The sequence below is a fragment of the Camelus bactrianus genome, chromosome 9, assembly GCF_048773025.1.
Source record: "Camelus bactrianus isolate YW-2024 breed Bactrian camel chromosome 9, ASM4877302v1, whole genome shotgun sequence".
Taxonomy (NCBI): domain Eukaryota; kingdom Metazoa; phylum Chordata; class Mammalia; order Artiodactyla; family Camelidae; genus Camelus; species Camelus bactrianus.
In genome coordinates, this window is record NC_133547.1 from 62,639,675 (window position 1) to 62,664,055 (window position 24,381).

Genomic DNA, 24,381 nt, shown 5'->3' on the forward strand with positions numbered 1-24,381 from the left:
CCTTTTGGTAAGTGGCTGAGCTGAGTAGACAGATGGACTGTGTCGGGCGGGGCCTCCGGAAGCCCCGCCCCACGGAAGTGAGTCCCTCCCGGCGGAAGTGAGCCCCGCCCGCTCGGCGGGAAACTGGGTTGGGCGTCGTGTTAGGCGGACGGCCGGCGAGAAAGGGTGAAGGACAGGGCCCTGTATCCTGAGGGTAAAAGGCGACGTCCTCCACTCCCTACGCGTCCAGGTCCCGTCTTAGCCTCGCGGTGGAACCGGCCCGTTGCCTCCTGGGGAAAGTCTGAGATGCGGGACGCCCTGCTCTTCCCTTCTTAATTGGTCCACATGAGGGTTGGGGGTGCTGGCGGGAAGGGGCCTTCCTGAGGAGGCGGCCATCCCCGGCTGTAGTCTCCAGAGGGAAAAAGAACTGTCACGCACCGCTTGGTGTCTAGAGTCTGGCGGTTTTTTACCCGATTATACTTTAGAATCTCCGGGTGGCTCCTCAGGTGAATCTGATGTCTGAAGCGGGCGGGAGCTGCTGGGGAGATCATTCTCAGATCGTGAGTGGACCGCCTGTCCCGCTCACCTGAGAGGGAGGTCCTGTTAAACGGGCTGATTTTCGGGCCCTCCTGCTAGTGAATCGCCTGTGGTGTGGCCGGCTCGCGTTGCTTCGCCTTGCTCCGCATTGCTCCGCGTTGCTTCGCGTCGGCAACTAGCGTCCCCTTCCCTGCAGGAGTTGGAGAACCTTGGTCTAAGAAGGAAGGGCTCCAAGGGACCACCTATGTTCTTCAGGAGTTCCTCCAGCTGTTAAGGTGAGCCTGGCGTTGGGTTCAGGAGCGTAAATTGATGAAACAGGGTGGAGTTAGCTTCCCCCCAACCCCCTGGGAAAGATGTTTATCAGTTACCTGTGAAAACTGGAATGAGGTGAGGAGGATGAGTGCGAAACGCTGCTCTGGTCTACTTAGTCTGGGAGTGTTAATGTTTTAGTGAACTGTCTACTGGTACCCTCAACCTGCTTCTGGACCTGGTCGACTGTTATTTCTTAATCTAACTTACTGTATTAGAAACTTTACATATACTTGCATGTTGGCCCTTTCTCCCCCCCCCCCCCCCCCCACTTTACAGGAAGATTTTCACTTTGTATGAGTCCAAGCTAGGAATCCATTGTCAACAACTTACTGGTGGCAATTATGATGGTATTTTTCGCTCTGCCAACCTTACACACAGAAAGATGTCACTTATCTTTCTGATATTTTGGGGGGTGCTATTCAGATTTCAAAAAGCTTTTCATGTTAACATTTTCTAGGCCAGGTAAAAGAGCAATGTTCAGCTTGTTTTCTTGCTTAAATTTGAATTTGAGTTAATAGTACTGTTTTTAGCAATTGATTTAGTGAAACCTGTAAGTGGGATAGTTTCTTCCTGTTATCTGGGGGGAAAAAATCCCCTTTTTTCCTTTGTGAGAATACAGTAAATAGTTTTGAAATCTTGTTCATGTCAGTTTGCGTCTATTCACTAAGTTACTGAAAATGCTTAATAATATGCTTTATTGGGCAGATGCTTTTGTTTTTAGGAATGGACTATATTTTGTAATTTTTAATATAATTTTATAATTATCATTCTCTTGAAAGTTGTAATTTGACCTTTGTTGTGGATGTTTTTTTAAGCATGTAGCAAGTAAAGAAATGACTTGTATTAATGCTACTTGGTATTTGGCAAACTTTATCTTATTTTCCTGTGCGAAGTAACCATTTATTAGAAAATAGTGTAAGGAAGACAAAGGAGAATAGAAGGTAGTTTATGTGGTCAGTTTAAAATCTGTATCTGTCCTTAAAAATAAAATTATACTAAAAAGCGGAGTAGATTGACTAATTAAAACTAAGGAAATAGTCCTTAAATTCCCTCACAAAGCAAAAACCTTCATGCATGGTACAAGTCTATTTTTTTTTTGTAATGGTATGTTTCTTAATCTCGTCTTCTTTTTCCATATCTTAACCCATTTGCTCAAAAATAATGCAACCTTTAAAAAAGAGTGTAAGTTTTCATTTATATTTAGTATGTCTGTCTCCAAATTGTATGTATGAGACAGTATATGAGAGGATGAGAGTGTAGGCCCTTGCCTACAAGGTTTTCTCGGTTCCCATTCCAGCTCTGGCACTTAAGTGAGCAAATGAGCTGTTTGAACTTGACCAAACTGTCTCCTTTCTCCTAGTCTATCTTCATCCTTATAGCTCCCTTGCAGGGTTGTTGTAAAGACTAAAAAGATAATATTTGTTTATAGATCCTGGCCTACCATTGGGCTTATTGAACTTTAGAAGCTTCTATTGCTATAAAAACTGTGAAAATGAAAAACAATGAAATAAAACACCATCAGCTAAAGACAAAACTGTTAATATGTTGCTGTTTTCCATCTGGCTTTATTTTATGTTTGTCTCTACATAATTGGGGTCATAATATACATAAAATTTTGAGTCTTGCTCTTTTTTATTACATTGTAACATAAAAGCATTTTTCCATGCTATCAAACATTTCAAGTAAATGTCAATATTCTTGTAATGATATTCTGTCCTGTGGATGTACTAAGATGTACCTACCCATTCCTTTTTTAATGGAATATTTAGGTTAAAAAATGTCAAAACCAGTACATATTTGTATGTTAATTTATAAGAGATTCTCATATTTATCATTTTTTTATTTGAGAATTTTATTTTCATTTTGAAAGAATGAAAAATAGAAAGGATAATTATCTCTCTCTAACCACATAGTATTGGAGTAAATAAGAATTTTAGAGTTTTGTGAGTCCTGATTTATTGCTTTAAGACGTTAATTGGACTCTGGTACATTTTCTAAAAAATAAGTAGCATTTTAAAGAATGTGAGAAGCCATATCAAGGTTACCAGTTATTTTAAAAATTCTAATGAATGATGTATAAACAAAGATTTAAGCTTAATGGTGGAATACTGTGTTGAAAATAATCATGGGTTGCTAGAAAAAATTTTAGTGTTAAGCTAAACTTGTGAAGAGAAATGCACATCTAAAGAGTGTGTGTTTGTATTTTAAACCTCTGATTCGTGGAAGGGTGCCCAATCTGAAATGACGGGATGAAAATTTACAGGAAAGAAAATGAGGAAGGAGTACTAGAAGAGGAGCAGTTAGATTCAGTCAACCAGTCGTTCATGTGTTTAATAAAATGTACTGAATGCCTGTAGTACTTAAGAATGCCAGGTGCATGTTTTCAAATTTAATTTTTGTAACAACTCTTATGAAGTTGGAAATTCCTGTTCTACAAATGAGGAAACCACCTCAGAAAACTGAAGCATACCCAATACCACACACCTAATAAGTTGTAGATTTAATCCTTTCTCTTCTGGGTTGAGGAAAGCTATTCTTTTTCTGCCTCTTTGCATTTATGATTCTGGAATTCTCAAAATTGATTTAAATTTAGAAAATACCTTTATCTTATAGATGAAATATAAGAAAAAAGAATGCAGACAAACATGGAAAGTGAGGACACAAAGAAAATACAAGGTGAGAAATTTATGGATCATATATCTGGAATTTGTTATAGAATATATTTGTGAGATACACTGCAGATTATCTGACAGGATCCAGGACATGGAATAATTATTCAGCAGTTTATATAAATATTTATGAAGCATATACTCTGTGCCTGTAACCCTGACTTTAGGAAACCGACACTCTAATGGGAAATGGCATGCTGATGGAATGCCATATGATAGCTGATTTAATGGAGGTGTATACAAAAACAGTGGGAACCTGAAAGGACCACAGTCAAAGTATGCCTGAAGTACAGATTTCAGAGTGGTCCTCAGAAAGATGAAAATTGAACCCACGGACATGGAGGAAGTTAATCAGAGAGAAAATATTAAAAGAGAAAAGGATGGGGAATTGTATTCTCTAATGGACCCCATCACATCAGGGTTTGGCTGAGGAAGAGGGCCCTCAAAAAAGACTGAGAAAAACATTTCAGGAAGGTTAAGAGTCAGGAATGCGGTATTTTGGAAATCAGCCTTATAAGACTGCCTTGAGAATAATTACCTAAGAACATCAGGGTTAAATGTCACGGATGATGGCTGAATTATCCACTGGATTTTTCATTTAGGAGGTCACTTGTTTTATTAATAGTAAATGTAATAGATTTCAGCCAGATTGCAGGATACTGAGGTCTGGGTGGGAAATAAGAATCTGGAGACAGTATGACTAGCTTGTCTGAAGATATATGGCAGTAACTAGATGGAAGTTGTAATGTTAAGGGAGTCTTATAAGAAATATAGAGACAAGAGAATATAGGGGAATGGGGATTATGGAGAGGAAGAAATTGAAGAAACTGGAGAGAGAGGAAATAATTGTTGGAGATGTCCCTCTCAGACTATTTATCACACTTTGAGGATTACTAACATCCTTTTCTGACTCTATCACCAGTTTGTGAGTTCCTTGGAATCAGAATCCCCATCTGATACAGAGTAGATGCATAGTAGACATTTAATAAAGAATGAATGAATGAATACATTTTAAAGACGGTCATAGGCCTTTTGAGTTGCATGTAAAAGAAATCCAACTCAAACTTGCACTTTTTCAAAAAAAAAATATTTGCACTCACTCAAATCCTTGTTTCATGGTCTACTTTTGGGAAGCCCCAAATTAAAACATAAAGTAGAAGAGAAAGAGATGAGGTTTGAAGAGAGCTGAAGATTTGGAATAGGCATTGAGGAAAATGGAAGAAACAGACAGAGCTGCCCATGGACAGGACTGCTGAGTAGAGTTGAGGGTTGTACCTTGGAATTCATACAAAATATTTGTAGTGGGAATGGCATAATTACTTGATTTTTTTTTTCCTTTTAGCAATGCCCAAATTTGGGCTGAAAGAGCAGAGAAAGGGAAGTGTTTTTGAGTCATGGTTAGGGTCATAGGACATGTTTGGTAGAAGGACAAGGGTTCAAAGGAATCCTAACAAGATAATAGTTGAGGTGATGAATTATGGGATCTGGGATGAATAGGGAAGGAAGTGAAGCTAGGAGTCTTGGAGAATAGGAGTAAAGGAATTAGAGATCATAGGGGTCAAGGAGTAAGTACAAGAATAAGGAAGTAAGACAGTTGAAAGAATTGAGAGTAATATGCAGAAAGTGAAATAATGGAGTTGAAAATACCAGTGGTGGAGCTGTTCTGACTAATGACAAGGGTCCAAGTTTGGCCTTGAAAGTGAATACCCAAATGTACATACTCTTTGAGAAAGGAGAGAGACTGTCTCCTTCCCAGCATCCATATCAGTTACCCAAAAGAACTGTGATTGGGGCTGCTTTGGTCATTTGGTCAGCTGCTAAGCATACCAGTAATTTAAACAAACAAACAAACAAACAAACATAACTTTTTAAAGATGTAATTGGCATACCACATAATTTGCCTATTTATAGTATACAATCCAGTTGTTTTTATATATTCACAGTGTTGTGCAACCATCACCACAGTCAATTTTAGACCATTTTCATCATCCTCAAAGAAACCCTGTACCCTTTCACAGTCACACACCCAATCCCTACTCCTCTGCCAACTTTACACAACCATTAATCTGTTTTTTACCTCTAAATTTGTGTATTCAGGACATTTCATATAAATGAAATCATATAATATTTGGGCCTTTTTGACTAGCTTCTTTCACTTAAAATAGTGTTTTCAAGGATCATCCATGTTTTCTCATTATCTTTCTTTTTGTTGCTGAATCATATTCCATTGGACATAACATATTTTATTTATCCATTCAAGAGTCGATGGACATTAGGATTTCCACAGTTTGGCTACTGGGAATACTGCTGCTATGAGCATTTATGTACAAGTTTGGGGGTGGACATATGTTTTCATTTCTTTTGGGTATATACCTCGGAGTGGAATTGCTGAATCTATGGTAAGTTTATGTTTAACTTTTTGAAGAAATACTAGACTGTTCACCAAAGCAGCTGTACCATTTTCCATTCCCACAGCAATGTATAAGGGCTCCAGTTTCTCCAGATCTTTGGTCAAAATGTTATAATCTGACTTTTTGATTATAGCCATCCACTGGATGTGAAGTGGTATCTAATTGTGGCTTTAGTTTGTATTTCCATAATAACTAATGGTATTTTACATGCTTTCATATACTTATTGACCATTTGTATATCTTCTTTGGAGAAATGTCTGTTCAAATTATTTGAATGCTTTTTAATTGGGTTATCTTTTACTGAGTTTTAAGAGTTCCTTGTATATTCTGAACATAGGCCCCTTATTGGATATATCTGATTTGCAGATATTTTCTTCTAATCTGTGAGTTGTCTTTTCACATTCTTTGTTTTTAATATATTTTTATTGTAATATGGTCAGTTTACAACGTTGTGTCAATTTGTGGTGTGCAGCACAATGCTTCGGTCATATAGGAACATACATATATTTGTTTTCATATTCTTTTTTAATGGAAGTTACTATAAGATACTGAATATAGTTCCCTGTGTTATACAGTATAAACTTGTTTTGTCTTTCCACATTCCTAATGGTATCTTTTGAAACTCAAAAAACTTCAATTTTAAGTTCAATTATTTGAATTTTGTTTCATTGTTTGGGCTTTTGGTATCGTGTACACTTCAGTTTTTGTTTCCTTGTTTGTTTTCTTCTGGAATTGTTGAGGGAACTATAATTGCATAGACTGGAGAAGATAAAAACTGAGTTTTAGATATTAGTGGGTGTTTTGTCTGGGAAATGAGGGATTATTATAGGAAATATCAAAGTATGAAAAGGGAATATAGAAGGAATTGAGAAAAGTACATAAAGAAGTTTCTGGCATTCTGCAGTTGTGCCTAGAATTGAAAATCACTGTGCCCCATCAAAAATCCTCTTTGGCCTGTTACTGTTGACAAGTGGCTTATTGATATCCATACAGTCAAACTAACCTTATGGTTTCTATTAATATAGAACTTGCTGTTGCTCCAAGACAGCTTAGTGATAATCTTTGTACTGTGGTTTTTTACTGACAAAATTGAGTCATACATTGAACCAAATTGACAGTTGAATTTCTTTCATGAGGAAGACCAATTATTGATTGACAGTAGATCTTAAGTTTCTTTAAGTGTGCTTCTCTATATTTTTGTCCTCCCTTCATCCTGTATCTTTGAGAAGTTTAAATGTTAATTCAAGTATTATGTCAAAATCTATGTACAATTTTATTTAAATCCTTTAAACCAAAATAAGAAATTATTTAAAGTCTCTAATAAAGAACTTTATAGGAAAAGTATTATCTATTGTTTCCTTTTTAGTTGCAAATAGATATTTAAAGTTTATATTTTGATAAGTTTTGACATATGTCTATACCCAATATTGTGCAGATATCAGCACAATCAAGATCTTGAACTTAATGGAAACAGCCTAAATGTCCATCAACACATGACTGGATAAAGAAGATGTGGTATATTTATACAATGAAATATTATTCAGCCATAAAACCAACAACATAATGCCATTTGCAGCAACATGGATGTTCTTGGAGAATGTCATTCTCTTTATTTATTTATTTATTTTAACTTTTTTTTTTTTATTGAGTTATAGTAATTTTACCATGTTGTGTCAAATTCCAGTGTAGAGCACAATTTTTCAGTTATACGTGAACATACATATATTCATTGTCACATTTTTTTTTTCGCTGTGAGCTTCCACAAGATCTTGTATATATTTCTTTGTGCTGTACAGTATAATCTCGTTTATCTATTCTGCATATGCCTGTCAGTATGTACAAATTTTGAAATCCCAGTCTGTCCCTTCCCACCTCCCCGCCCCCTTGGCAACCACAGGTTTGTATTCTATGTCTACGAGTCTGTTTCTGTTTTGTATTTATGTTCTTTTTTTTTTTTTTAGATTCCACAAATGAGCAATCTCATATGATATTTTTCTTTCTCTTTCTGGCTTACTTCACTTAGACATTCTGAAAAAAAAATGTGACAATGAATGTATGTATGTTCATGTATAACTAAAAAATTGTGCTGTATACTGGAATTTGATACAACATTGTAAAATGACTATAACTCAATAAAAAATGTTAAAAACAAACAAACAAAGAAAGTGAACTTATCCTCATGCCATGTTGTGATAAATCCCTTCTTTCCCTTCCTGAACCCTCATTCCCCAAACAGTCACTGATCTGCCTTCTGTTACTATAGACTAGTCTGTGTTTTTTCAATATGTGGAATCATACAGTATACTATCATATACTCTTTTGTGTGTAGCTTATTTCACTCAGCATAATTATTTTGAGATTCATCCATGTTGTTGCATGTATGAATAGTTAATTCCTTTTTATTGCTAAGTAGTATTCCATTGTACGGTTATACCACAATTTGTTTATCTGTTCATCTGTTGAAAGACATTTCAGATGTTTACAATTTATGGTTATTCTATATAATGTCACCATGAACATTTGTGTACAAGTCTTTGTATAGACATATATCTCCTTTTATTTTTGGTAAATTCATAGGAGTGGAATGACTGGATCAAATGGCAAGTGTATATTTAACAATTTTTGAAACTGCTTAATTTTCAAAGTGGTTGTACTATTTTATATGTCCACCTTCCATATATGAGAGTTACATTTCCTTCGGATACTTGCCAAAATATGCTGTGGTCAGTCTTTTGAATTTTAGTCATTCTAGTGGTTATGCAGTGATATCTCCTTGTGGTTATACTTTGCATTTTCCTAATGATTAATGATATTGAGCAGCTTTTCATGTGCTTTTTTGCTATCTGTTTATATTTTTTGTCTGTTCAAATATTTGTTCATTGTTTTATTGGGTGGTTTGTTCTCTTATTGTTGAGTTTGAGAGATCTGTATGTCTTCTGGATATATTTTTTATTAGATCTGTGCTTTACAAATATTTTCTCCACTTGTGGCTTGTCTTAGCTACATTTCAGAAAACACTATTAAGAGAGTCAAGTTTTTAATTTTGATAAAGTTCAATTTATTCGTTATTTTTCAACAGATTGTGCTATTAGTATTGTGTCTAAGAAATTTTAATCTAACCCAAGGTCACAAAGATTTTCCCTCCATGTTATCTTTTAAAATTTTTATAGTTTTAGATTTCACATTTAGATCTGCAATCCATTTTGACTTAATTTTTATATTTGTGTGAAGTATGAATTCAAGTTTTGTTTTATTATGTTTTTGAATATGAATATCCAGTTGTTCCAGCATCATTTGTTGAAAAAGCTATCCTTTCTCCTCTGCATTGCCTTTGTACCTTTGTAAAAAAAATCAGCTATTCATATATGTATAGGTTTCTTTTTGGACTATATTCTATTTCATTGATCTATTTGTTTATGTTGATGCCAGTGCTATACTCTTTTGATTACTGTAGCTTTTATATTAAATCTTGAAATTAGATAGTATTAGTCTTCCAACTTTATTCTTCTTTTTCAGAATTGTTTGGCTGTTCTAGGTCCTTTGGATTTCCATATGAATTTTGGAATCAGTTTGTCAGTTTCTACCAAAAAAGCCTGTTAGGGTTGCATTGAATCTGTAGATCAATCTGGAGAGAATTGACATCTTAACAATATTTAATTTTCTGACCCAGGAACAAGGTGTATTACTTCCTTTATTTCAATCTTTAATATCTCTTAGTACTTTTTAGTTTTCATTGTATATATCATTCACATCTTTTGCTAGATTTATCCCTAAGTATTTCATGTTTTCGATGCCATTGTAAATGGCATTGTTTTTGAATTTCAATTTCCAATTGCTGGTATACAGAAATATAATTGATTTCTGTATGTTAAATGGATATGGTGAAACCTTACTACATTCACTTAGTGGTTCTAGTAGCTCTTTTGTAGATTCCATCAAATTACCTACATAGAAGATCCTGTTGTATGTGAATGCAGATAATTTTTAAAATTTCCTTCCCAATTTGGGTGCCTTCTCTTGTTTTCTTACCTGATGGCACTGGCTAGGCTCTCCAGTGCAATGGTAAATGAAATGTTAACTAGAATGACATTGGCCAGACTGTCCAGTGCAGTGTTAATCATTTCTGTCTTATTCCCGACATTAGGGAGAAAGAATTCAGTATTTCTTTCCTAACTATGATATTTACTGTAGAATTTTTTAGTAAATATACTTTGTCAGGTGGAGAAGATTTCCTTCTGTTACGTTTGCTGAATTTTCTAAAAAATCAAATGAATTTTGACTTTATCAAATTCTTTTTCTGCATCTATTGAGGTGATCATATGGTTTTCTCTTTTGTTGTATTACATTGATTGATTTTTCAGATCTTAAATTAATCCTGCATTCCTGGGATAAACCAACTTAGTTATGATGTATTATTGTTATTTTAATTTATTTTTGAATTCAATTTGCTAAAATTGTTTACACTTTTTTACATGTATGTTCACGAGGGATCTTGGTCTGTAGTTTTCTTTTTTCCTTTCTAATGGCCTTAGTTTTAGTATAAGGTTAATGCCAACCTCATAGAATAAGTTGGGAAGTATTCCTTCTCTCCAAACTTTTGCAGAAGTTTGTGTAGAATTAATATTATTTCTTCCTTAAATGCTTGGGAGAATTTACAGATGAAGCCATATAAACCTGGAGTTTTCTTTACAGAAAGGTTTTTAACAATGATTTGTATTTGTTTCATAGATATAAGACTATTTAAGTTATCTGTTTTTTCTTGGGTTGACTTTTGGTAATTTGTATCTTTTAAGCAATTTGTCAGTTTCACCTATGTCATTGAATCTGTAGATATGAAGTTTACACATAACCATTATGAGCTTTTGAATATCTTTAGAATCTATAGTGATGCCATCTCTCTCATTCTGATATTAGTAATTTGTGTCTTTGTGCCTTTTTTCCTGATCAGTTTGAGGTTTCTTGGTTTTATTGGTCTACTCAAAGAGATCTTTATAATTGCCTTCTTTCTGCTTACTTTGGGTTTAACTTACTGTTTTTCTAGTTACTTAACATAGAAGCTGAGGTCATTAATATGAGATTTTTCTTCTTTTTATAATATAGGTATTTAGTGCTATACATTCCTCCTACATATTGATTTAGTAGCATCCTACAAATTCTACTATGTTGTATTTTCATTCATTTCATTCTAATTGGCAGATACTTAAACCAATTTAGCTTTAATTGAAGAAAATAATATTTGGATTTTCTATTCCTATATTTTATGCAAGGGGAAAATCAAATAATTATAAGAAGTTCATTTCAAGTTCTTTTATACAAGGAATATCTTTCTTTTACATCTCTATTGTTTGTTAAATTATAAAGGTGTTACATATTATTTAAAAAATAAATACGAAGATATGTATTTAGAAAGTGAAACTTAAATGGTTAACTTTTGAAAGGAAATATTTGGTTTAAAATAATGAAATTTTTGTTCTTTAGAAATGAAGACTGACTTGAACTTATTATTGGAGTGTCTGAAGTATCAAATGGACAATGCTTTTTCACAAAAGGAAGCTCTGGTCACTATTCATTCAATTTGTCAACAAAACAGTAAGACCTGATAGTGAATTTTTATTTGTGATTCTAGTTTTTTAGTATAGTGTTATATAAAATATGCATAGTTTTTTCTCTTCTACTCACTCTACGTGTTACGTTACTATGTTCATGTGATTTATTGTCCTTAAAAGAATAATTATAATATTCTATTTTGTCTGCACACTCTGTAGGTAACGCAGGTGTTTATTTTCGGGAAATTGGTGGTTTGATGTTTGTAAAAAATCTTGCAAAGTCAAGTGAACATAGCATGGTAAAAGAAGCAGCCTTATATACACTAGGAGCTGTTGCAGAACAAAATGGTAAAATATAAAAACTTTATTTCATTATCCTTTAAGCATTGTGTTATACTTTAACAAGCTACTAAAAATAATTTTAGAATTAAATTCCTTTTTTACATGTCTGGATAGTTTTATGCAGGTATTTAATTAATTTATGTAAATTAATGCATACCAGAGATTTTATTTAACTTACTAATGAGGGAACCAGGAAAATGTTATAGCTGTTTCAAAAGCAATGGCAAAAACAATACTATAGGTATTTGGAAAAGCTGAAATTTATGAATAGGTACGTAACTTGTCAGTGTATGCAGGGCAATAATCAATTGTATTCTACTGATCAAAATGTTATAAAATAGCCTAAAGACGGAAGAGGCAAGCATCGGGAACGGTGTGCTAGACAGGACATTCAGTAATCGTTTTCATCCATTTCAAAATCTTTCACAGTTTTTCTTGCCATTAGTTGGAAACTTTTTCTTTTTACTTTGTCTTTTACTATGCTTATCCTTTTTTTTTTTTTTTTTGGCCAAGCAAAAGTTTTTTTGTTTTATAAAAATAAAATTATCATTCTTTCCGTTTTTTTGCTTCTGAATTTTGAATTACTGGAAAGTTTTCCATACTCCCAGGTTATAGGGGAATCCATCCATGTTTTCTTTTGGTATATGTATGGTTTTGTATTTTTACTTATACATATTTTATTCTTGTTTAATTTTCCTGGGGTATGGTGTAATGAATGACTCCAGCTTTATCTTTTTTTTTAACATGGCAATCCAGCTATCCTAACGTTTCTTATTAAAAGGTAGATCTTTTTCACATTGATTTAAGATGCTGCCATTATCACTTAATGGGTCTATATTGCTTGTTTTTCTATTCTGTTCATTGTATATCCAGGTACTTGAATCAAAATATGAAGATAACCCACAACCATCTTGTATGTGGATAAATATGCTTTGCTTTGGGAATGGAAATTCATGCTGACAAAACATTTTTCTGTAGTATACCTGAAATGAGGTTAAATCTAAACCATCAAGTAGTTTGTCAAATAACTTTATATTCTTACATTTTCATCCATTAAGTATTTCTTCATCACTTGTTAAGAACCAAGCTTGTGCGCTAGGCATTGGGGATAAATAAGACATTATCTTTGTCTTTGAGAGCAAATCTAAAAGCTGTTCTAGACATTTGATATATGTGTTCAAATTATTTTTTTTAAATTCTGTTTATTGCATGATTATCCCACAAAAAACCCTATTGTCAAGTAGGTATCATTTTTGCTTTTTGGAAAGATTTTTTTATTTCTAGAAAAATCTTAAAAAATATAGTAAGTATCATTTGTCCCTCTTTTCTAAAACAGGTTTCTGAATTTTCTAAAAATTCTCCTTGGTTATGTTTTGTTACTTATTCTAATTTTTTTTTATCATTTTACTTTTATTTTTTGTTTAGTTAGGCTTTTCTTGGAAATTCCATGAGATTGAAATACACATTTTAGAACCTAGATCATGTACTTCTTATTAAGATACTGCTTCTTTGGTCTGCTAATTGAGTAAGCACAGAAATTTGTCAGAAATTTGTTGTATGACTAATGTTAGTGAAATGAAATCTGGTTTAGAACCATCTGTATGGCAATGTTATATTTTGTTCAGCATATTTTAAAACTTTTTATGCTAATAAATAGAAATTAAAATTATATTTTCATATTTCAGTTTATTGTCAGCAGACTTTGTGCACTTCAGAATTGTTTGAAGACTTAACTTGGTTCTTATCTGATAATGATTCAAACACAAATTTGAAAAGAATGTCTGTCTATGTTATTTTGGTTCTTGTTTCAAATAATAGTAAGTACATTATTTTATATTGTAGAAATATTGATAAAATAATAGATTGGAACAGTCATTATTAATCCTTTTATTCTAGTCCTTATGTCAGTGCCTTATTTTAATCTTACAAACTTCTGAGAACGACTAGCTTTAAAGAAAAGAGAATTAATAGCATGCATTTAATTTTTTGACACATATTAATTTAAAAAAATAGTAAAGTGATTTGTACTATTTAATTAATATTGAAAAGAAACAGCTTTAAAAGCAAAAAAAGGCAACTAATGAATTAGTTTTGTTGATTTTCCATTGGATTGATCATTTAGTTACAGTATTTACTGTATCAGCCAGCAATGACCTTAAATTTTATGTAGCTCTTGGCTAAAGTTTTATTTATTTTGTTGTTGTTGTTCTAGTTTTTATTTTGGAATAATCTTAGATTTATAGAAAATTTGCAAAACACTGTAAAGAGTGTTCCTTTATGCCTATTGCCCAGGCTAAGGTTATTTTTTTAACATTGCTTTATTTAAATCTTCAAATTGTTACAAATTTTATATGCATTTAAAATGCTTCAATTTTTAGAGGGAATTTAAATGTTGTCATTCTCTAAGCATAAGTAATATTTTCCACAATAATCTTGATTACAGATTTTTACCTACTGTAATTCTGTGTTGTAATTTATAATATTTTAAAGTGACTGAAAGTTATTTATTAAAAATACTACTTAAATGCTTTTCATTTCTGCAAAATTATTTTCTAAACAGAAGTCATATTCATGCAATATATGGCTTTTTTTTAAGGGATTGGACAGACCCTTGTGAGAGAAACAGGATGTATTTCAGTTCTGTCACATTTGTTCAGGTAAATAAATATATATTTCTTGTTATTAATTTTCATTACTTAAGACCATACACATTTGATTAATCTGCTTTCTTTTCTTTTTAACCTAATAGGACAGTTCTTTCAAAATATGAGTTGAATTTGTCAGATAAAAATGTTTTCCAGAATTATCAGTTGTGGTCTTCAGTGTGTAGTACTCTTTGTGTCTGTGTCAACAATCCTCAAAATGGTAATTATCTCAAATATTTAAATATAAAAATAAAGATAAAAACAAATGAAAACTGATATTTTCCAAATACATTAAAATATGATTGCCCTTGTCTCCTTTCAGATGAAAATCAAATGCTTTGCTGTTCACTTTTTCCACATGCTAATGACTGGCTAATAAATTGCATGCAACCTGAGATAATTCGCCCTATTTGCTCATTTATTGGACTCACTCTTGCAAATAACAGTAAGTATTCATTATTCTCTGGGTTATACCTAAAGAAACATATTTCAAAGCATAACAAAAGCCTATTGAATTAACTAATTAATTTCTGTAAGTTGGCTCATTTTGGATGCATTTATACAATTGCAGATAGGAAAATCTGAAAAGTAGATATTGTTACGAAGATATGGGAAAATAGTGGTGGCAGCATAGTTTTGACTCTCCCCAGGTAGCCTCACAAAACAGAATAGCTAGACAGCAAAACTATAAAACCCACAGAAAGTATTCTCTGACCACATAGAATTAAATCAGAACTTAATAAAATAAAATATCTAGAAAAATCCCAAATATCTAGAAAGTAAGCAACTAAAAAAAAAAAAAAACCCACATCAAAACAAAAAAACACAAACCTGTGCGTCAAAGAATAAATCATAAAGGAAATTAGAAATGTTTTTAACTGAATGATAATGAAAACACAGCATTAAACTATGGGATGCTGAAAAATCAGTGTTTAGAGGGAAATTTATATCATTAAGTCTTGCATAGGAAAGAAGTCAAATCAATTATATTAGTTTCCACCTAAGAAACTAGAAAACAAAGCAAGTTAAACACAAAGTAAGCATAACGAAGGAAATAATAAAGAGAAGATCAGAAATGAATGAAATAGATGAAGAACAGGATAGAGAAATCAGTGAAACCAAAAGCTATTTCTTTGAAAAGATCAGTAAAGTGGATCCTTTAGCCAGACTAACCACAACTTAGAAGGCCCAAATAACCAATATCAAGAATGAGAGGTAATGTCACTACAGATCTTTACAGATATTAAAAGAATAATAAAGGAATAGTAGAAACAACTTTATGCCACTAAATTTGACAACTTAAATGAATTGGATAAATTCTTTGAAATACATAAACTACAAAAGCTCACTCAAGATGAATAGATAACCTGAATATTCCTGTATCTAATCAAGAAATTGAATTTGTAGTTTAAAACCTTAACAGAGGAAATTCTAGGCCCTCATGACTTCACTGGTAAATTCTACCAAACATATAAGGAAAATAATTCTACATAAATTATTCCAGGAAATAGAAGAGGAGGAAACACTTCTTAAAACATTTTATAAAGCCAGCATTATTCTTATACTAAAACTTGAGAAAAGCATTATAAGAAAACTGTAGGCCAATATCCTTTATGAACATAGATACAAACATCATTAACAAAACATCATCAAATCAATCTAGCAGTATATAGAAAGGTTAAATATATTATGAGCAAGTGGCATTCATCATAGGAATGCAAAATTGGTTTAACATTAGAAAATTCTCCATATTCACTGAATAGAAAAGAAAAACTATATAATCTCAAAAGATGAAAGAATAGCTTTTCACATAATAACTCAACATAAATTCATGACAAAAGATTTTGGTAAGCTAAGAACAGAAGGGAACTTCCTCCATGTGATCAAAGGCCTCTATAAAATACTACAGCTAACAGACTTAAATGGTGAAAGACTTAATACTTTCCCTCTAAGATTGGAAAAATGACAAGGATAACCAGTCTCATCATTTAACATTTTACTAGATGTCTGAGCCAGTGCAGTAAGGCAAGAAAATGCAACAAAAAGTGTAGAGATTGAAAAGGAAAAAGAAAATATGGTATTTTTTCATAGCTGATGTGATTGTCTGAAGAATCTACAAAAAACTGCTAGAACTAGTGTGATTTTAGCAAGGTTGCTGGATATAAGGTCATATATAGAAATACTAGCAACAATTGGGAATTTAAAGAAACTATCATTCACGATAATATTGAAAAAACAAAATACTTAGGAATACATTTAATGATACATGTGCAGTGTCTATATGCTGAAAACCATAAAAACATTGCTGAAATAAAGAAAACCTTTAATTAATGAGAGAGATATACCCATGGATTGTAAGATTCAGTATTGTTAGAATGTCACTTCTCAAATTCATCCCTTGATTCATGGCATTCCCCATTAAAATCCCTGCAGGCTTTTCTGTAAAAATTGACAAGCTGATTCTAAAATTTACATGGAAGTGCATAGGAGCTAGGATAGTCAAAACTGTTTTAAAAAAAGGACAAAATTGTAGGAGTTACATTACCTGATACTTCCTATACAGTAGTCAAGAGTATATAGCATTTTAGATATATATATATATATTTTTCCCTTGATTTTCTACAAAGGTGCCACAATGATTCCATGTTGGAAAAGATAGTCTTTTCAACAAATGGTGCTGGTAAAAGTAGTGATCTGTCTGGGAAATATAAGTCTCAACCCTTACCTTATACAGTACACAAAAGTTCACTTGAAACGATCCATATAACTAAATGTTAAGAACTAAAACTAAAATTTCTGGACAAAAACATAGGAGCAAATTTTCATAATTTGAGAGTAGACAAAGATTTCTTAGGGCATAAAAACATGAGCCACTAAATTTAAAAAAATGATAAATTGGACTTTACTGGAGGTAGAATCTTTTACGCTTCAAAAGATCCTGTTTAGGTGAAAAGGCAAGCTGTGGACTGGGAGAAAATATTTGTGAAATGCACATCTGATAAAGAACTTGCACCAAGAAGATATAAAGAACTTTTACAAATCAGTAAGACAAAAACCAGCCTAATAATTTAAAAAAATAGGCAAAATTTGGACAGATACTTCACGAGAGAAGATATGAATATTAAATAACACTTGAAAAGATGCTCAGAATCATTAGTCATCAGAGAAATCTAAAACTCCAAGGAGATACTACTAAACACCCACTAGCATGGTTAAAAGTAAAAATAACTAAAACTTTCTCACACGTTGTTGGTCAGATGTTTAAAGCAAATAGTCATGTTTCACATGCAAAGGAATATCTCTATAATTTGAAAAATTACAATCTATTTCCATAGTGCTTTGACATTTCCTCTTTCTCTAAATACCAACATAGATGAGTAATAGTTACAGGACCTTATTACTCTCAGCAAATTGGTATGAAATATATTAGAGATAATTTGAAATATTCAATGTACAAGTGTAGACTAGGATGTTCTGCTTATAAGCTTGAATTTTCAATACATAGGCTATAATTTAAAAGCTTTGTGGTAACATAATGCCCATTTTCATCTAATTAAAATTTTTTCCTTTTTCAAGATTTTTTTAAATGAAAATATCTTGTGGTAAATAGACTGTTTTGGGGTCTGCATAATGTTGAAAATGTTTGCTTATCCTTAAATAACATTTCCTAACAGTTCTGTTTCCAGATGTACACATTTTTAACATGATTTTTTTAGATTAAAATCTTTGTTTTTTTTGAATAGTACAAAAAGTAATTCTTTTGTTCTTATTTTTTATTGAAGTATAGTTAGTTGATTTATGCTAGTTTCAGGTGTACAGCAGTTATTCAGTTATACATATACATGCATACGTATATATACAAAAAGTAATTTTTGTGTTCAAATCATCTTGGCCGAATTTGTGGTACTAGGGTAGACTGGGAAGAAGATTTGTGACAGAATTATAGTCCTAGCCCATACATCCATTTGTTATAAGCTCATTGCTGGAATGGGGCTGTAAAGACTATTGAATGCACAGACCCATGGGATACTTTCCCGTCAGAATCATTTTCAATATGGGAACAAAAGACTTCAGACTTTTAAAAAATGTATCTGTCATCAGATCTTTGCTTGGAATAGTTATTATGACTCTCAATAATATGTTACATTTTTATGCTCCAAGAAGTAAATGAATTAGTCTTAAATAAGGTGGATGAAATGTGTGTTTTTTTTTTTAAGGAGGGAACAGTTAAATTACTTTGCCCTTTGGGTTTTGTTTTTTTTTTTTTGAAACTCCAAAAACTTTAAATATGTAATTATTTTTTAATCGAAGTATAGTTAATTTACAATGTTGTATTAGTTTCAGGTGTACAGCAAAATGATTCAACTTTATGTATATATTTTTTCAGATTACTTTCCCTCCTTTTTTTTTTTTTTTGTTTGTTTTTGTTGTTGTTGTTTGGTGGGGGAAGGTAATTAGGTTTATTTATTTATTCTTAGAGGAGGTACTGGGGATTGAACCCAGGACCTCATGCATGCTAAGCATGTGCTCTACCACTTGAACTATACTCTCCCCCCCAGATTACTTTACATTATAGATTATTATAAGATATTAAATATAGCTCCTTGTGCTATATTGTAAATCCTTGTTGCTTATCTATTTTATGTTTAGTAGTTTGTATCTGTTAATCCCATACTCTAATTTATCCCTTCTCTCCTCCCTTTCCCCTGTGGTAACTGTGTTTGTTTTCTATGTCTGTGAGTCTCTGTTTTGTATATAGATTCATTTTTATTATTTTTTAGATTCCATATGTAAGTGATATCATATAATGTTTGTCTTTCTCTGACTTACTACACTTTATATGATATTCTCTAGATTTGTCGATGTTGCTGCAAATGGCAATGTTTTGTTCTTTTTTATGGCTGAGTAATATTCCATCACACACACACACACACACACACACACACACACACACACACACACACACACACACACACACACACACACACACACACACACACACCCATCTTCTGAAACCAGTCATCTGTTGATGGGCACTTGGGTTTGTTTGCATGTCTTGGCTATTGTAAATAGTGCTGCTGTGAACATTGGGGTGCATGTATCTTTTTAAATTCGTGTTTTTGCTTTTTCCGGATGTATTCCCAGGAGTGGAATTGCTGGGTCATATGGTAATTACATTTCTATGAACAGTGTGTGAGGGTTCCCTTTTTCCCACATCCTCTCTAGCATTTATTATTTGTAGACTTTTTGATACTGTCCATTCTGACTGATATGAGGTGATAACTTATTGTGGGTTTGATTCGCATTTCTCTAATAATTAGCAATGTTGAGCATCTTTTCATGTGGCCTTTTCCTGATGGCCATCTTCTTTGAAGAAATGTCTGTTTAGGTCTTCTGCCCATTTTTTGGTTGGGCGGTTTTTTTTTTTTTTTTTGATATTGAGTTGTATGGCTGTTTGTATATTTTAGATATTAACCCCTTGTCAGTCACATCATTGCAAATATTTTCTCCCATTTTGTAGGTTGTCTTTTGGTTTTGTTGATTGTTCCTTTTGCTGTGCAAAAGTTTTCAAGTTTGATTAGGTCCTGTTTATTTTTGCTTTTACTTCTTTTGCCTTGGGTGACTGATCTGAGAAAATATTGCTACGATTTATGCTTGAGAATATTTTGCCTATGTTTTCTAGGAGTTTTATGATGTCCTGTCTTATATTTAGACATGTCTTTAAATCATTTTGAGTTTATTTTTGTGTATGGTGTGAGGGAGTGTTCTAATTGCATTAATATATTTATAGCTGTCCAGCTTTCCCAGCACCATTTGCTGAAGAGACTGCTCTTTGTTGATTGAAACAATCTGAGGAATGAGTTATGTTGGAACTCAGAAATTAGTTTGCTAATTGTAATACCAAGCTAAATGAATGAATCTATTTGTTACAGTCCTATTAGAGGACTTGAGTTTAATAATAATAATTTGTGCAAAATATACCAGTTCTTGCTAAATAAAATGAGATACCTAACAGACAAGAAAGACATACTGTAATAAATTTTGAGATTGTTAGTATTTTAAAAAGTCAAGTTAATATTTTATTTAGTGCAAATTAATTGAATGAAACCATACACTTGTCTTATTTGAAGTATTAATAGTTCTGCTACTCTATTCCTTAAGCATATATTCAGAAATACTTTATATCTGTGGGTGGACTGGATGTATTATCTCAAGTTCTTGTACAACTGGAATCTGATTCACACGAGACTCTTTCCAGTGCTAAGCTTGCAGTGGTGGTGACAAAGACAGTGGATGCATGTATTGCTGATAATCGTGAGTGAAAATGTTTAGTAATTTTTCTACAATTGCATTTTGTTTGAATTCAGCATGGTGAGTGTTGAAATGGTAGATTGAACACTAACATGGATTGGACTTACAGTTTTCACAAGTGGGAGGGAATCTTAGAAATTATCTAGCCCAGCTCCTTACTTTCCCATGGAGGTTGTGACTTCCTTAAAGGTTCAAATCTAGGACTTCTGACTTCATGTTTAATGATAGACTCAAGTTAAGATTCCATCAGTCTACACCTTTGTTTCACTTAAAATGCAGCATTAAATGAGAAAGTTTAGAAGAGAAATAAAGGGACATTTTGGATACATTGGGAATGGAAAACCCAATTTATAGATTTTTAAAAATTAGGTAAAGAATTAAGATATGCCTCTTTCTGATAAGTATGAGGTTGACTTACCCTACCATAACTAGTGAGTGGCAGAACCAGACTTTAACTCATGGCTGCTTCTCACATGTACAAAAACTGAGGAATGTAAATCCTTGTAATAAGCAACTCTTGACATTCACAAGTGAAAAAAAGTAGATTATTTTTCTAAAATCAGTTATTTAGGGCCTGGTGTATGCTTTTGGTTTGTTCCTTTTGCTAATGGGACATTAGCTGATGTGAACCAAGTGGTGGTTTGACAGGCATTTGCATATTGGGTTTCTCCCTTTGTTATGCTCCTTCTGGAAACCCAGCAGCATTACGACAAATCCTGTTAGTCACATGGGGAGGCACGCAGAAATGGAGAGATGTCCAGCCAGCCCATCTGTTTCTGCCACCCCAACTGAGACTCAGACATGTGATTGAAGAAGACATCTTGGACGTTCTAGTCCCAGCATGATGCAGAGTAGAACTGGCCTGACCAGCCCTGTCCAAACAGCATAATCATGAGCAAATAAGTGCCACTATGTGAGTGCTAGAGATACAAAAATGATTAAGATATAATACGTTGAGAAATTCGCAGCCTTATTGTTCACATGAGTATTGTTAGACTCTGAACTCTTAAAAAACAAAACCATGAGAAGTGTAGCTTAAAATGGTGGACTTCTCGAATTTTGTCACATCTCATCATAGCTTCAGATGTGCTTCTCTGCATCACTAACATCAAGTAGAACCATGGCCAGTAATAGCGTATTTCAGTGACAGGCAGAAATTGATTGCATAGAAAGGTCTTTACTGTCAGTCTAGATAAGAAGAGGTATGTAAGGTAAGAGTAAGTAGCTTTTAGGAATGTTCATATTCATAACATTATGCAGGACAGCTAAGAAGAAAGTATTCTTCAAAAAACTTTAGTGTGGGAAGAAGGGGTTAAGGAGGGCTATATAAGCCATCATCTTATTAAAATACATTTATTTATAGTTGCACACATATATACACATATGTATTAGATATTATATGAGAGATGAATTTTAGATAGTGTGTAGATATATAATATCCTTCTCCTAGCATAAGGTCTGAAAAATAGTATATGTAATACATGGAAAGTACTGTATGTATAATGGTAAGTTTTAACTTTGTACTTACTGTCTTTTTAAAAATTTTTATACTAATAGCTACTTTTGGAGCAGTACTATCCAAGTACCACATTGTTTCAAAACTTCTGGCATTACTGCTTCATGAAAGTCTGGATTCAGGAGAAAAATTTAGCATCATACTTACTCTTGGTCATTGTACAGAGGATTGTGGTAAGTATTGGATTTATTTAGTGTACTTATTAAGACAATGGAGTGGAAATACACTTTTATTTTTCCCCCCAGTCATATGAAAGGTTTAAAAGTACTATTGCCTTTCTCCTAGTCCCCAAACCAGTCGTTTTGCTCCTCATCCTTCTTCATCCATTGTATTCAGTCAGTCACTAAGACCTGTGTTTCTGCTTCTGTTCACTCCTTCTTATTTCTTTCTGCTCATTCCCACTTTAAGCCCTCAGGCCCTCAACATCTTTCACATGTTATTGCAATAGATTCTTCCTTGTGTTCTTTTCCTTCTATCTCCATTTTTTTCAATCCACTCTTCACACGGCTGCACAGAAATTATCCTGTTCTCCCTTGATGAAAACCTTCAAAAGTTCTTTCTTTCTCTACCTATCATTCTCTCCTCTTTCTTTTCTTTTCTTCTTCCATTTTTTCCCCTCTCCACTTTCCTGCCATTCTTCCTCTGTGCACTTTCCTCTTTTCCAATCCTCTTTAATTTCCTCTCTCCTCTCTTTCCTACTGATTTCCTCTCTCCTCTCCCACTTTTCCACTTTCCTCTCTTTGTTCTCTCTTGCTTCCCTCATTTTCCATTCTCTCCATTCGTTTATTTCTCTGTTCTTTCTCTTAACCTCTTTATAATGTAGGATTTACTATACCTTTAAACTTTTAAATTTAATTTTTATTTCTTATTGGGGTTTAATTGACATACCTTTTTTTAAACCAAATGTTTACTCTTATGAGGTATGACACTACTCTGTGATTGTATTTCAGAGATTATCACTTATGAGATTTAGGTAGCTTATATTATTAGGTAATTTCCAAAATTGAAAATACCTTTGAAACTATTTGGTTTTTTGTATTTTAAAATTTGAATTATGTTTATTATTATCAAAAGGAAGAAATAGGACCTCATGCAGATAGTCTGAGATAAAATAACTATCTTCTACCTTAATTTTTGATGTGTTTTCCAGAGGAAAATCAGTATGACCTTTTTAAAAACAATGGGCTTCCACTCATGATACAAGCCTTAACTGAATCTCAGAATGAGGAACTAAACAAAGCTGCCACTTTTGTGCTTCACAACTGCAAAAAAATTAGTAAGTTTACTATTACTTAAAAAAAATACCAACCACAGTTTATGACGGGGACTTTATATTTGCTTTGATGAACCAAGCTCTTTAGCTCTCAGGCTCTTCCTACATTTGAAAAGCAGATAGTATAATTTGGACATGACAACTAGAGTATTTCAGCATATAAAAAACTTATGTGGAAGGCAGCAACAATATAGATAATTCACTTATTTAATGCAATGTGGACAGATTTACTTGTAGGACTTAAATTTGAGGCCTACGGATGACTTTGATTAAATCATAATACAAAGTACGTTCATTTATTTATTTAAAAAGTATTTGGGTATCTCTTATTTGTCAGGCACTGTGCTAGGCATTAGGGATACAGTGACAAGAAACAACAGTGTCTGTGCTCATAGAGCTTAGTTTTACTAGAGAAATAGATAGTAATTGAATAATGTGAAAAATGAATGTTATGAATTAACATAAATTTTAAGAATGGATGGAGCACAGATCTTAACCTATAACAAAGTTTTATGACCTAGACTTGGAGCAGAAAAGGCTTTGGGAGGAAGTGATTCTTCAGCTGAGATCTAAATGCAGAGAATTAATTAGTGAAAAGAGGAATTTATTATCAGCCAGTGTCTCAGGCACAAGCAACAGTGAGACAGACACAAAGGCCCTCTGAAAGGGAGGGAGCCTGGTACATTGAAGAAATTGATGGCTTGGAGCATAGAGGAAGCAGCCAGGAAAAGGATTTTGGTCTCTTGGAAGAAAAATTGCTGCCGTAATATGTGAAAAGAGATTTTAAAAGATTATAGGAAGGAACTACTTTCTGAAAACTGTTTTAAAAAAAACTACTA

General features: G+C 33.0%; 1 protein-coding gene across 1 annotated transcript in view; it reads left to right on the forward strand.

Moving 5' to 3' along the window:
* Positions 1–238: 238 nt before the first annotated feature.
* TERB1 (telomere repeat binding bouquet formation protein 1) overlaps positions 239–24,381 on the forward strand; it is a 43,586-nt gene continuing 19,443 nt past the window's right edge. Inside the window, exons 1-11 of the mRNA XM_010962430.3 lie at positions 239–791; positions 3,442–3,504; positions 11,387–11,497; positions 11,674–11,802; positions 13,482–13,613; positions 14,393–14,453; positions 14,546–14,661; positions 14,764–14,886; positions 20,604–20,756; positions 22,311–22,442; positions 23,420–23,545. Of these exons, the coding sequence (XP_010960732.1) occupies positions 3,462–3,504; positions 11,387–11,497; positions 11,674–11,802; positions 13,482–13,613; positions 14,393–14,453; positions 14,546–14,661; positions 14,764–14,886; positions 20,604–20,756; positions 22,311–22,442; positions 23,420–23,545 (1,126 nt within the window). The 5' untranslated portion in view covers positions 239–791; positions 3,442–3,461. The remainder of the gene's footprint in view (positions 792–3,441; positions 3,505–11,386; positions 11,498–11,673; positions 11,803–13,481; positions 13,614–14,392; positions 14,454–14,545; positions 14,662–14,763; positions 14,887–20,603; positions 20,757–22,310; positions 22,443–23,419; positions 23,546–24,381) is intronic.